At 40.3% G+C, this 15,290-nt stretch overlaps 1 protein-coding gene across 1 annotated transcript; it reads left to right on the forward strand.

The window, feature by feature from the left end:
- The first annotated feature begins 918 nt into the window (after positions 1-918).
- On the forward strand, positions 919-12,084 carry NGB (neuroglobin). The gene is made up of 4 exons (XM_051973483.1): positions 919-1,689; positions 7,408-7,519; positions 9,130-9,249; positions 11,781-12,084. The coding sequence occupies exons 1-4, from the start codon at positions 1,586-1,588 to the stop codon at positions 11,913-11,915; spliced, it is 471 nt and encodes a 156-aa protein (XP_051829443.1). The 5' UTR covers positions 919-1,585; the 3' UTR covers positions 11,916-12,084.
- The last annotated feature ends 3,206 nt before the right edge of the window (positions 12,085-15,290 follow it).

The following is a 15,290-nucleotide window of genomic DNA, read 5'->3' on the forward strand; positions in this document are numbered from 1 at the left end:
AGAACTGTTCGGTTCTGCACACATATATTTTATCTAGGATATACTGTAACCTATTTAATATGTATAGGACTGCTTGCCATCTGGGGGAGAGGGTGGAGGGAGGGAGGGGAAAAATCGGAACAGAAGTGAGTACAAGGGATAATGTTGTAAAAAATTACCCTGGCATGGGTTCTGTCAATAAAAACTTATTAAAAAAAAGAAAATATTATGTTTTGATCCACATTTAGTTCCCATACTCCTCTTTCTGGATGCAGAAAGTCTATTGGAATTGGCCTGAACCACCTCATTGTTGAAAAGAGCCAAGTCCATTTCAGTTGATCATCACAGCATCTTGTTGCTGTGTACAATGTTCTCCTGGTTCTACTCACTTCACTTAGTTTCAGTTCATGTAAATCTCTCCAAACCTTTCTCAAATTAACCTGCTGGTCATTTCTTATGGAGCAATAATATTCCATATCATACATATATCATAACTTATTTATCCATTTTCCAACTGGTGCGCATCCACTCAGTTTCCAATTCCTTGCTACTACAAAAAGGGCTTCTACAAACATTTTTGTATATGTGGGTCCTTTCCCCTTTTTTATGATTTCTGGGATATAGACCCAGTAGAAACACTGCTGGATCAAAGGGTATGTACAATTTGATAACCCTTTGGGCATAGTTCCAATTTGCTCCCCAGAATGGTTGATTGGAGACGCTGTACTCCTAAGAGATCAAGGAGGTGCTCCGTTTACTCAGGTCTCCAAAAAAATAGATCGACACTAGGCTGTAGTAGAGGCGCATGAAATAAATTAGAGTTCCGTTGTTTAACCAACTCCTATCCTCAAGGCACCCTAAAAAAATGTCCTGCGCACTGTCCTATCCAGCTAGGCCAAGGTGGGTGGGGAAAAAAAGTGTAGAGAGAATTAGGAGAGTTTAAAAACTGTCCCTTTAAGAACCCTGATGGAAATGAAAAGGGGAACGCTGTGGCTTTAAGAGCACCAAATTGAGGTGGGGGGGATGCTACTGGAAGCTGTTCAGCGCAGAGACTGCCTCCAGGGAAAGTGAAGGGAGAACAGCCGCAGGTGTCCCCTGCAGTGCCTGATGTGGGCGGTGGGCATCAAGGAAGGCAGGACCAGGGGGTCAGCAGAGTCAGGGAGCTGCTGGGGGCAGAGCCCCAGAGGGAGACAGGAAGTCATCTCCAGCCAATAACAGGGGACAGTTGTTAGAAGTGGGGAGGCAGCCCCTCATTCCCGAGCGCATCCGGCTAGGTGCGGGATGGAGCGTCAATCTCACTCTCCTTTGGCCTCCAGGAACTCAGGCTCGGGAAGCTGGGCTATTTAACCCCCCCAAGTGAAGCCAGGAGGCAGGATCCTGCGAGCTCTGGCAGGGGGTGGGATTGCACGTGCTGCGAAAGTGTCCAGGCTCACCCGGCAGAGGCGAGTGGTGGTCACCTGGGGCGGGGAAGATCCAAGCAGCTCTCAGAGCGCTTGGAGATCTCTCCAGTGCCTGGAGACTGCCAAGGAACTGTCTTCGTCCCTTTCCACGCCCAGAGAGAAGGGGTCTTTGGTCGCTCCTACTCGCAGCTTTCGGATACCAGACCATGGAGACTCGGAGACTATCGGGCCCAGAGCAGGAGCTGATTCGAGAGAGCTGGCAGAAAGTGAACAGTAATCCCCTACAGCACGGGATGATCTTATTTACCAGGTGAGGAACTGATCGAAGCCTCTGGGGGCCCGGGTCAGTGGCCTCTGGTCTCGGGGTTGGTGGGGGAGCTCCTCCAGATGTGGAGGAGAAATCAAGAATAACGATGGACACAAATCTATGATGCATCTCCCCAGCTGCTAATCTCAGCTCTGCAATGTCTTTCCATTTTCTCGGGATGGGGCTGGGAGGGAGAGAATGGCCAGCCTCCTCCTTCACCATGTGGGATCCTGTTCTGTGGAGCAATAGGTTCTTTGGTCTCTCTGATGATTTATTTTTTCTCCTTTTGGTCATAATGTATTTCTCCTGTGGAGGGGAGAAAATGTAGCACTGATTTGCCTCTCAACTTAGTAGTGTCACCTTCATTGGGGTAACTTTACTAACAGGTGCTACCTGTGGGTAGCAGAGGATGCAGCTGTGTCTGGCACGGTAACAGTGAGTGGGGGTGTTTTCTCCAGGCTCCCTTTCCCTGCCTGTCTTTCCAGCAATGTTCTGGCTGATAGTTCTCTTCTCTCTCCTCCTCTTCCCCACCCCCCCAACCCCATCATCTGCTCTGCCCATTTTAATCTGAATCTCGCCTTAATTGTCCATGACATGGCAGCCTTCTTGCCGGCTAAACCTTGGCCCAGGGGAGAAGATCATTTTATTACCTCCCGTCCCTGGACAGAGGAAATAGGGCCCAGAAGATCAACTGACCCCTCCCCACCAAGTCACTGACTCGGTTCTGCCAAAGGCCAGAGAAGGACTTTTCAGAGTTAATGAATAGGGCTGAACTCTGAGGGGCTAAGGAACAGAAAGCCAGGAGCTGCTGCTGTCCAGAGTCCTCCAGTCCAGTGAGAATTTAGTTCCCTCTGGAGCCCAGAGGGAAGGTAAAATCTCAGGATTCAAATCTTCCTTATCATATAGTAGGGTGAGGTAGAGGAGGGGACAGGATAAGTGTATGTTTGGGATGGGGAGTGGGAGGTGGGTGAGAATGGAATTGCAGGAAGAGGCAAAGAGAAGAGTGAGAAGTAAAGTTTGGGGTAAGGTTGTTTACTGATAGTTGGGCAGGAGTTTTACTGGACATTTCAATTGCCTAACATTTTGTTGTTGGCAGGAAAACAGCTGGTGTACATCTCTAGGGAAATGAGGCTAATCCACTGGAATATCTTTTAATCCAAAACTGGAAAGAGTCCTTAGGGATCATCTAGTTTAAGTCTATCACTTTACAAGTTAGGAAACTGAGGCACTAGAAGTGGCAAGACTTATCCAAGATTACAGAGCTGGTGGATAGCCCAGGTTCAAGACAGATAGCCCAAGGTTCAAATCCAGGGGTTTTGACTCCAAATCCAGTGTTTCCCCCTCTCTACAAGAGAATTCCTCTTCTCTTATATAAGGGATTTAGGGAAAATGAACTTTCTTCCCTCTAAGGTGGGGGAAGAAGATTGAAAATGAACAAATTTAAAGTCCTTTCCACATTTCCAATTCCTGTATTCTTCTGCAAAATCAAATTCTTTGAAAAAAAGACATAACCTGGAGGCCATTGCCCCTATGCACTCTCTTTTTTCCCTACCCCCAATGCATGCCTCTAGGTCCAAGGCTCAACCTAGCTCTCACTATATCCAGCTCTTCCTGAAAAGAGATGGATCAGCTGCTCAATGAGTTTCTGAGATTGGAAACTACAATTATACAAAAGCTTGGCTGCCTCTATTTTGTCAGAGAAGAGGATTTCTTTGTAGTTTGGAAAGAAAACTGATGACATTTTTGGATGGAACTGGGGAAGAGCATTTTCCCCTCTTAATTTCTTTAGGTCTCTGCTCTGAAAGGAAGGGGTAAACTTCAATGAAGAAGACAGGAAGTATTTTCCTAAAAAAGAACCTGTCCCTGGGAGGTGGTTTTGCTTTACAGAATGATGCCTTCTGAATTTTGTTGCAACTGCTTCTTCAGTAAAGTAAACAGAACATTGGACTGCAATTTGATGACATCAGTTCAAGTCCATTCAGCTGTTAACTAGTTACCTGTGTGACATTGGACAAGTCACTTAATTTCTTAACTTCAAGTTCCTCATCTATAAAATGAGGATAACAATGTATTTCTTGCCTTAACAGACTGGTTCTAAAAATCAAATGAAATATCATATATAAAACTTTTTGAGTTTTAAGGAATGTTAGATAAAAATGATAATAATGATTATATAAATCTTGGTTCTCTAGAGAGATCCTTTTAAGCCAAAGATGTCACAGGTGTTAAAAGCCTTAAGTTTCTCTTTTTTTTTTTTTTACCATACCTTATCATCTCTAGTTCAAGGGTCCTGATTTGCTGATCTTAATTCAGATAAGATCTATTATTTTTCAGGACAGGGTGAGAGAAGGCTGGGAAGATGAAAATTCTTAACTGGGCATCTTATTTTTTTTCCTCAATAGTTTTTTATTTTTCCAATTACATGTAAAGATAGTTTTCAGTATTCACTTTTGTAAGATTTTGAGTTCCAATTTTTTTTCTCCTTTTTCCCCTTACCTTCTCCCTTCCCAAGACAGCAAGAAATCTGATATAAGTTATATATGAACAATCATTTTAAATATATTTCCATATTAGTAGTGTTGTGAAAGAAAAATGAGAACAAAAGGGAAAAACTAGAGAGAAAAAATGAGAAAGAGAAGCAAACGACAACAAAAAGGTGAAAATATTATATTTTGATCCACATTCATTTTCCATAGTTCTCTCTTTGTATGCAGATGGCATTTTTCATCTTAAATCTAACGGAATTGTCCTGGATCACTGAATTGCTGAGAAGAGCTAAGTGGATCATATTTGATCATCATACAATGTTGCTGTTACTATGTACAATGTTCTCCTAGTTCTGTTCACTTCACTCAGCATCAGTTTATGTTAGTCTTTCCAAGCTTTTGTGAAATCATTCTGCTCATCATTTCTTATAGAACAATAATATTCTATTATATACATATATCAGCTTATTTAGCCATTCCCCAATTGATGCATCCACTTAATTTCCAAATCTTTGCCCCTATAAAAAGAACTGCTATAAATAATTTTATATATGCATTTTCCCTCTTTTATGATCTCTTTGGAATACAGACTCAGTTATGGCACTGCTGGATCAAAGGTTAACTGGGTATTTTAGGTAGTGACTCCTTCTTACACCTTCACATTGAAGGAAAAACCATCAGCTTTTGGTGATGGTAGTTTGGTCCCAAGCCATTTCAGAATCCAAGATACTGTAATGAGCGGCATTGTCTCTGCCTCCCCATTTCTGCAAAGGACTTAGAACTTTAGGGACTCTGCCAATGTAGAGAGAAGTCTTAGGTGTTGTTCCTTCTTGTCACATGTCTCATAGGACCCTCTCTGTCAACTAGATGGGGAAGGGAGGATGCATGAGGAGGGGAAAATGCAGGGTTGAAGTAACCCTCTAAGAGCTACTAAAAGGAATTTAGAAGAGGGGACCTAAAGTAGATCTAAGTGGTGTGATTTGGGGGGCAAACAATTTCCTCTTGTTAGTTATCATTGTCCCTTTATTATAGGCAGAAAAAGCACTTTTCATTAGATGAATCTTGAGTGCTTTGAGAACCTTAGAGACATAATTATGGTTTGATCTCAGAGAGTCTAAGAGGGAACACAGAGATGTTAGCACTGGAGGAACCTCAGGATTGTGTCATCATTTCTCCCTTCAAATGAATGAATCCTTTTATATAAGAAGTGAGGAGTACTTAGCCAACAAGTGGTTTATGAACTCAATCAGAAGAGTGATGATTCCTGAAGACATTATTTGGGTATGTGGAGATATCTTATTTGAGGATTCTGTTAACAGCCAGAATTCAAAGGACAAAGCTGTAGAGATTATAAGACCTTAGCTTTGGAGCTAGAAGGGACCTTAGAGGCCATCCAGTCCAGTCTCCTCATTTTACAAAAGAGAAAACTGAAATTCAGAGAAGGTACCTAATCTGCTCAGGGATCACATAGGGAAGATTTGAATTCAGGTCTTTTCTGAACCCAAGACTGGTACCCTCTTCACTACACTGTAATAAAGAGGGGTGTGTGTGTGTGTGTGTGTGTGTGTGATGATTGGGAAGTAAATGAGGCATAAAAATACATTAATAAAACATTCTTAGAAAAAGGGAGAACCTGAGATAAGAAATGAGATGATATTAGTTTCCCCCCTGATGAACACAGTGCTAAATGGCCCAGTGTGATGATATCCCATCCAATCTGGAATCAGGAGGAGCTGAGTTTAAATCCAGCCTCAGACTCTAGCTGTATAACCCTGGGCAAGTCATTTAACCATGTTTGCTTCAGTTCCTCATCTGTAAAATGGACTGAATTCCTTCAGTATCTTTATCAAGAAAACTCCAAAAGGGCTCTTGGAGAGTCAGAGATGATTAAAACGATCGACAATGACAGTCCCCAGCTAGATTAAGAGAAAGAAGCAGACATTTTTCTCAGAAAAGTGCCAGTGAGAATGGGACCAAGAGATCTGGATAATGAGGAAAGGATTGAGACAAGAAAGCATTTCCAACTTGAAAATACTGTTCCATCCTGAGCAGATTTAATGAGAAGCTGATGGAATCTCCTTTGCCATTGCTGATGTCCTCCATAACCCTAATGAGCAGGGGTGGTTAAACCTGAGGCATAAAAAAAACATCTAGACTTTCGTGTATTCTGAATCTCTACCTTCTCCTTCCTTGCCCAACCCACAACCCATCCAACTGATGATGACATTATTATTATCATGACCATGACCATCATAGATATTTTATTATTCTAATATTTTATAATATTATAAACAAAATAAACTGTATTATAATTATAATAAAATACATAATTATGATATTCACATTTTATTATAATATTTTAATATTTCTAATAGAGCTTTAGAGCTGGCAAAACATGATACATATATCATCTTATTTGATCCTTACAATGATCTCATGAGGTAGGTGCTATTATTATCCTTATTTTACAGATCAGAAAACTGAGCCATCTGAGAGAGAGGAAGTGACATACACGACTAATAAGTTCTCTGAGGAGAGATTCTGTAATCATTGTTTACCTTTACAATTTATATATTATTTTATGCAAACAGATTTTCCACATCCATTCTCTGATTTCATTCTACCAACAACTTTTCAACATTATCAGAAGTATTTTTGAGCTTGTGAATGTCTTTATTAGAATTTTGCCTTCTGATTTTTGAACTATAATTGATATTGCATTTGAAATAGATATTATGGAAACATGATAACTGTCAATCTTAGGGGCAACTAGGTGCTGCAGTAGATAGAGCACCAGCCTTGAAATCAGGAGGACCTGAGTTCAAATTTGATCTTAGACACTTAACACTTCCTAGCTGTGTGACCCTGGGCAAATCACTTAACCCCAATTGCCTCAGCAACAAAAAAACAAACAAACAAAAAAAACATGCTGTTTTATACAGCATGTGGAATATTGAACAAGCTCTGGATTTGGAGTCAGAGATCCTGGATTCAAATCCCTTCTTTGCTATTTACTAATTTAATTATATGACTGGGTAAATTAATTCATCTCTACTTCTGTTTTTCTATCTTTTGGGATATCATGAAGGTGTGGGCCAGTTAATCCTGTCCCTTCCAGCTCTAAATATGTGATTTTATTAACCCCATGTGATGGGAAGTAAAATTATCTCCATTCCACAGATACAGAAAATGTGGCACAGAGAAGTTACAGAGCTGTGATCCTTATTTGTTGCAGGTTGTTCGACTTGGAGCCAGACCTACTGCCCCTCTTTCAGTATAACTGTCGGCAATTTTCCAGCCCCCAGGACTGCCTCTCTTCTCCTGAGTTCCTGGATCACATCCGAAAAGTAAGAGGCAAAGGAAAGAAATAGGGGGTTGGGAATGGAAGTCTTGTTAGCCTCACTGGGGATGAAGAGAATTCTATGGAAACTTGAGACCCTAGAGAGTAGCTGTGTCATTCCCCCCAGGGAGAACTAGGGATGTGGGAGGAGGGACATTTTCTCTCATGCTCTAAAAAAGATTCTCTAGCTCCAGAAGCAGAGGCCTGGCTGGGCTCACCAGTTACCTTTAGGTGTTTTTTCCACTCTCCTTGCGGCATTATAAGAAAGAAGTTTAATCTTTCTCTTTTGAAAGCCAGCAATCTCCTCCCAAACACTTGGCAAGTGAGTTTCTACTTTCCTAGTCCCACTGATACAATCAACCAGCGATCCTAGTGAATAACCAACTCTTTATGTGGTGTAGTTGATAGAACTCAACAAATTATTTTGGGGGACTAGGGCAAAGCGGTCCATCTCACTGAGCCTCAATTTCCCTTTACTTTACTCAGTGTGGGGAGATAATTGTCAGAGGAGCATTATCGAATGCTTTGAGATTTTCAGAGAAGAAGCATGTCCTTGATTTGTATTCTCTTATGTCACTTACTATCTTTGTCCCTGGAGGGTTTATTTAGAGCTACAGGACTTTATTGGAATGGAGACTTTCTTGCTACCTTCACCTGGCACCTGCCTTTCATCAAGCATCTAAGAAACTCCACAAAGCATAAGGATGCATTTAGGATGAGACACCCTTGTCTTTGCTTTAGGACAGCTTTGGGATTTTCCCAGCAGGTGATTGTGATGAAAAGAATTCCAGGCAGAGGCCTTGAGCTTCCACTATTATTTTTTCAGTAGTATTTTATTTTTCCAGATACATGCAAAGATAGTTTTCAACATTCATCTTTGAAAAACCTTGTGTTCCAAATTTTTCTCCCTCTTCCTTCCCTCTCTCCAAGACAGCAAGTAATCTGATACAAGTTAGACATGTTGGAGCTTCCATTATTACATTATTACTAACAAACTCAATCAGCTTCAGACTTAAAATCTGGCTACAAAGTGTCAGTCCAGCCACCTTGGTGAAAGCTGAACCTCTGATAACTGTACAAGTTCAGTCAAATATCCCAACCGGACAAATCCTTTCAGGACCTCTGTGCAATATGCACTAGAAGTCTTCGGGAATAGTGGGTGTAGTTTCTAAGTTGTTTTATCATCTGAAGGTCCAGAGTGGACATATCTGTATTTCAGTATTTCTTCACAGGCTCAAGGCTTGAAGAAAGGAAGGAAACAGACATTTATTTAGCACCTACTGTGTGCCAGACTCTGTGCCAAATGCTTTTCAAATATTGAATTTGATTCTCACAGCAATCTTGAGAAGTCATTGCCATTATGCTCCCCATTTTATAGTTGGGGAAACAGAAACTAGAAAAATTTTGAGATGAACTTTGAACTTTCTCACCTCAGGTGCAACATTTATTTATTGCATTACTTATATTTGAGGGCTTCTGCTGCTAAAAAAGAAGAGTTTTGGGGTATATTTTCCCTTTCCTCTCTCCCAGAGAAGTATCTCATCTATGTTGACAGTTAAGAGAATGTTTGTCTTTGCTCTCCTAAGTGTAGATCTTTCTCCCCTGGTCCTTGGGCAGGTAATGTTGGTGATTGATGCTGCAGTGACCCATGTGGAGAACTTGTCCTCCTTGGAGGAGTATCTCACCAACCTGGGCAAGAAGCACAAGGCAGTTGGTGTAAAGCTCAGCTCCTTCTCGGTAAGGCAGTTGCTTATCCTCTGGGCATTCAGGCCCAACCTCAGAACCTTTTGTACCCCTTCTTTTTTTAAATTTGAAATTTTATTTTTTCCCAATTATATGTAACAACAATTTTAAGTTTTTTTAAATTTTGAATTCAAAATCTTTCCCTCTCCCCATTGAAAAGGCAAGCAATTTGTACTATACTTTGTGTAGTCATGAAAAACATATTTCCATGTAAATCATGCTGTAAAAGAAAACACAGACCAAGAAATACAAAGAAAGTTAAGAAAAAACATCTTCAATTTGCGTTCAGACTCCACCAGTTCTTTCTCTAATGTAGGAACTGCCTGATTACCAGCTCTGTGAAATAACTGATGGAAGGAAGAAAACTGGCAGTGGATACAAAATTAAAACAGCTCTGAGCTATCCCCACATACCTGTCAGATTGGTTAATATGATAGCAAAGGAAAATGACAAAGATTGGAAGGGATGTGGAAGAATTTAAACCTTTTATCCCAAGTCCTTCAGAATTGTCTTGGATCATTGTGTTGCTGGGAATAGTTAAGTCACTCACAGTTCTTTGTCTTGCTCTTACTGTGTACAGACTTCTGGTTCTGTTCATTTTACTTTGCATCAGTTCATGTAAATCTTCTCAGGCTTTTCTGAGAGCTCATCATTTCTTATAACACAATAGTATTCCATTACATTCATATACAACAACTTGTTTGCCATTCCCCAATTGATCAACATCTCCTTAGTTTCCAATTCTTTGCTACCACAGAAAGAGCTGCTATAAATATTATTATATATATAGGGTCTTTTCCTAGCACTGGCACTGCTGGGTCAAGTATGAATGGTTTTCTGACTCCTTGGGCATAATTCCAAATTGCTCTCCAGAGTGGTTGGATCAGTCCACAACTCTACCAATACTGAATTAGTGTTTTAATTTCCCCACATTTCTCCTCTCCTTCCCTTCCCCGCCCCCTCCCAACATCTGTCATTTTCCTTTTCTGGCAAATTAGCCAATATGATCAGTGTGTAGTGGTAGCTTAGATCTCTTTTAATTTTGTGTCCCCTTCTAGTTCCCTTCCTTCCACTGGTTGTTTCCTCAAGGTGGTAATTGGGCAACTCCTAAAACCCCTACTTTGAACTGGGCACTCTGGTTATTTTTTTCTTTCTTTCTTTTTTTTAAATAAAGCTTTTCATTTTCAAAACACGCACATGGATAATTTGATAACATTGATCCTTGCATAATCTATTCTGATTATTTAAGAGAAAAAATAAAATAGTTCCTGTTCTCATGGACCTTATATTCTACAGAGTGAGAAAACAGGTAGACACATAAATATGTAAAAGGTAATTTTGGTGAGAGCAGGCAAATGGAAGTCACGGAACGATCAGTGAAGACCTCATTCAATTGATAACATTTGAACAACAACAACTAACATTTATGTAGAACTTATGTGCCAGGCACTATTCTAAGTACTTTATAATTATTATCTTATTTGATCCTCATAGCAACTCTGGGAGGTAGGTGCTATTATTATCCCAATTACAGAGATAAGGAAACTGAGACAAACAGAGCCTAACTGACTTGCCCTGGGTCCACCAGCTTATAAGTATCTGAGGCTGGATTTGAATCCTGATTAGACCCAATGCTCTATCCACCACACTGTCCTTAATAGTATGAGGCATTATTCCTACACAGAGGGCCTGAAAAGTTGCTAAACTGTCCTCACAATACTCTGTAGGCTCATATAAAGAATTTACTTTTCTTTTGTTCTGCCCTATGAAGCTATGGCATTTTCCAGCAAATGATTAAGGCTACCCTATAAAATAAGTATTCCAAGGGGAAAATCCTGAGATGAGATATATTCCAAAAAGGTAACTTCTGTAGGAGATACAATGTACAGCATATAACAGGTCAAAAGTATTTGTTGAAATGAATGAATATTCTCAATTCTTGTTTTATTACTCTTAAAGACTTGTCTCTGTGATGACCATCATGTATGATATTATGGGGAAGGGAGGAAAAGGGAATAAACATTTATAGAGTGACTACTGTGTGCCAAGAACTATACTAATCATTTTTGCAATTTATTATCCCATTTGATCCTCACAACTCTGCAAATTATTATTTCCCCCATTTTAAGATTGAGAATATTGGGGCAAATGGAGATTAAGTGAATTGCCCAGAGTGACACTGCTATTTAGTGTCTGAAACTGAATTTGAACTCAGATCTTCCTGATTTTCATTGCAACGCCAGCTACCATATGAATGAATGGGACTTACCTTTAAACTTACTGTTTATATTGTGGAAAAAGGAGACAGGAAGAGACATATATAGATGCTCAAGAATAATGAGTGAGGTTAGGAGATAAAACTCTGAAGATATCCACCACTCCATAATTAATGGGACCTTGGTTTCTCCATCTGTCAAATGGAGATAATCTCTGCCCCTGCTTATCTCACAGGCTTGTGAAGAAGGTGGTTTCTAAAGAATGTGTTTTCAATGTTCTAAATGCTATTTTAAAATTTTCTTTTGCAGACAGTGGGTGAGTCCTTACTCTACATGCTGGAGCAGTGCTTGGGCTCCACCTTCAATGTGGCCATGAAGGAGGCATGGACGCAACTCTATGGGGCCGTGGTACAGGCCATGAGCCGTGGCTGGAATGGGGAGTAGAAGTCCTCACACTTTCCAAGCCCATTCTCTACATTATGAATCCATCTCCCCTTCCTGCTGGTCAACATGCTCTCTCTCATGTTGCTTGATTTTCCAGTCTCCTGATCTCCCCTTCCTCCTCCTCCTTCTCTCACTCTCACTCTATCTCTGTCTATGTTTCTCTCTCTCTCTCTCTCTCTCTCTCTCTCTCTCTCTCTCTCTCTCTCTCTCTTTCTTTCTCTTTCTCTCTCTGCCTGTCTCTCTCTCTCTCTCTGATTCTCTCCCTCTTCTCTTCCTCTTCCTCTCTGTCTTTCTGTCTATCTGTCTGTCTCTCTCACTTTGAGATTTGAGTATCTCCTGTATATTTCTCTGAGAACCTAAGAGAGGTGGCAGTGGGACTACTACCCCATCCCCAGTCTGTCCTCCCTTCCTTACTTCTACCAACAGAGAACAGAAGGGACTTTTTCCCATGGATATGCCCCTCCCCTGCCCCACTCTCTACCCCTTCAGTAAAGATTGTTAGAAAGGGATAGAAGGTAGGGCTTTAGCAGCTACATGCTAAGGCAGATCCCAGTGTTCCCTGCTTCCATCCATCCCTGTCTGTTGCCTTTCCTTATGATTGTTCATCTTCCAGAGAATGTCAGGTCTCAATCAACTGAGCAGTTGACAAACTTTATGTCTAGCTCTTTCCCTCACCCTTTTATGTGCCCTAAATCTTCCAAACACATACTTTCTGTGTACCAAACCACTTGTCTTCTATTCTTACAACCAACTACTTAAACAGTAGCTCTTTCCTATTCTCTTGTCTGAGAGAGGATTGTGATCTGCTATATCGGCTCACATTGTGGTATTTTTTCCTCTCAGAGGCAGAAGGAAGGCAATGTTCATTCAAAGAATGGCTTTCCAGTAGAATTTTAGGCAGGGTGGTGGTTTCTCAAGAGAGATGGCTTTTCTAGTTCCCTCTTTCCCCTTTTCTTTCCTCCTTCTCTCTGTCTCCCTGATACTTACTTTCTCAACTTCCTCCCCTCTTCCACTTTTGTCCTTTTCTCAAATCTACAAGCCTGATTTCAGAACTATGGTCCTACCATAGAATAATGAACATGAAATAGGCCAGTTTCTGATACCCTCTTGCACGTGTTCTTGGCTTTGCTCCCAGCTACTACATAGACTTCCCCCACCTTGATCTTTGCTCATTTGTGCAAACAGCAATTAGAGAAGCTATAGCTTTCCAGTTATTTTGTCCCTCTCTAGCCTAGCTGTGCCTTGTAACTTGATGGGTGTCTCCATCTTTTTGTCCTTATCCACTTATTCTACTAATGAAATAGTTCTACAGCCTCTTCTCTGTGCTGTGGTTATGTAAACCTCATAAGAAATAAATCAGTTCCCTGTGCAACTCTTTGATTTCCCTGAATTTATTATTTCTTGGATGTGTGGGAGATGCAAGTACTGTGGACAGCAATATATTTTGCAGATGAAAAGAAAAGCCAGAACTAGGGAAATGAAGACAATGCTAAGAGGAAAATAAAGGGATACTAGACTTAGGAAGTTTTTAGAAGTAAGGAATCAGAATAGAGATGTAGGGTTTGGAAGTCAGGTGGAGTAATCAAATCAAGAAGCACTAGAACACTAGAGGTTAAAGTGAGACAGAGATTCACAAACCAGGTAAGCAATTGGGGCAGCTGATCTATAATCTGTCTGTCTCTCTCTATGTCTCTCTCTTATTCTCTCCCTCTCCTCCTCCTCTTCCTCTCTGTCTGTCTGTCTATCTGTCTGTCTCTCTCTCTTTGAGGTTTGAGTATCTCCTGCATACTTTTCTGAGTCTGAGGAGTAGAGAGTGAGAAAAAGTTGAAAGAGGGAGACATTGATATTAAAGACATTGAAACATTAATTTATGAGACCCAGGTATTGGTCACTATCTTCAGATCAAGAATCCACCATAAAATCTGAGACCATTCTGTGGAAGTGGTATCTGGGAAGAGAGAGAAGGGACCAATTTAATTAATCAAGAGTTGGGGAGGCTGAGCTATTCTGTGTTTTCCCATTCAGATACCAGTAGGAATAGAATGGTCTACAAACCGTAAGCCAGTAGGTTGATTTCAGTTCTTGGGAAATTTTTAGAATGGTCATTAAAGAGCTGATTGGTGAACAAATACCTGGCAAATAAAGCAGTGACTACAAAGCCAGCATGGTGTCATCAAAGATAATTTATGCCAGACTAATATTATTTCCCTTTTTTGACAGGTTTATTAAACTGGCAGATGGTAAAAATGATAAATTTTTGGTTTATCTAGCTATTAGAGAAGCATTTAATAAATATGACATGTTATCTTTAACAGGGAGTGGGGGGAGAATGGAGAAATAGGGAATTTGGAACTGGTTGAAGAGCTGGACTCAAAGATTTACTGTTTCAATATTAACTTAGCAGGTTTCTGATGGGATACACCGGGATCTGTGGCTGGACCTTCATTGTTTATAATTTCCATCAGTAATTAGCATAAAAGCATAGATAGGAATGTTAATCAATTTTGTAGATGAGTCAAAGCTGGGATAGATAGCTAATATGCTGTGTCATCAACCCAATCAAAAAAGATCTTAACAGACTAGGATAATAGACTGATTCTAATAAGATGAACTACAATAGAGATGAATGTAAAATCTTACACTTTGGCTTAAAAAATCAACTCTGTAAGTTCAAGAAACTTACTTGAATAAATACTTAATAGTACAGGTACAAGTGAAAGTATATAGGATATGTACAACAGAATTGAGATAGTAGAGTAAAAAGGTCACAAATGCCAAATTGTTTCCAAACTTTTTCTGACAAAAATGATCATAGGAAACACTAAATAAAATTCTAAGCAGGAGAGTTAAGAAAAAAATCACAAGAAATAATTTTTCCAGCCCAGAGCAACTTAGGAAGACAGAAAAAGAAGTCTATGGACACTAATGTGGGGAAGGGCAGCAGAAGCTGCATGCTGTAGAAGTAGCATAGTTTATGAACTTTGAGGCAGTAGTAGAGCCCAGAAATGATAAGAGGACTGAACACTTGATTAGAAAGAGATCCCAGGGGACCCCCGAACTAGCACTGGGAGCAGGAACAAATATTACTTAGCAGCTCTGTTATATATTACTCAGTTCTATGTTGCATCTCCTGGGTAAAGATGGTTGTAGTCATGGGAAAGCCGAGTATAGATTAGAAGGGCAGACCTCTCCCCAAATCATACCATGTTAGAACAGGACCCCAAATTGAAATGTGAAAGCAGAAGGAGGTAAATGCCAGAAATTCAGACCATTCATCCTCAATTCCAACATAAAGTCTAACATTTAGTCTGAAAAAATGTACATAGAACAACAATAACAATAAAGAATTTGACATAAAAAGCTAGTATAGCAACA

The sequence above is a fragment of the Antechinus flavipes genome, chromosome 2, assembly GCF_016432865.1.
Source record: "Antechinus flavipes isolate AdamAnt ecotype Samford, QLD, Australia chromosome 2, AdamAnt_v2, whole genome shotgun sequence".
In the NCBI taxonomy this organism is placed as follows: domain Eukaryota; kingdom Metazoa; phylum Chordata; class Mammalia; order Dasyuromorphia; family Dasyuridae; genus Antechinus; species Antechinus flavipes.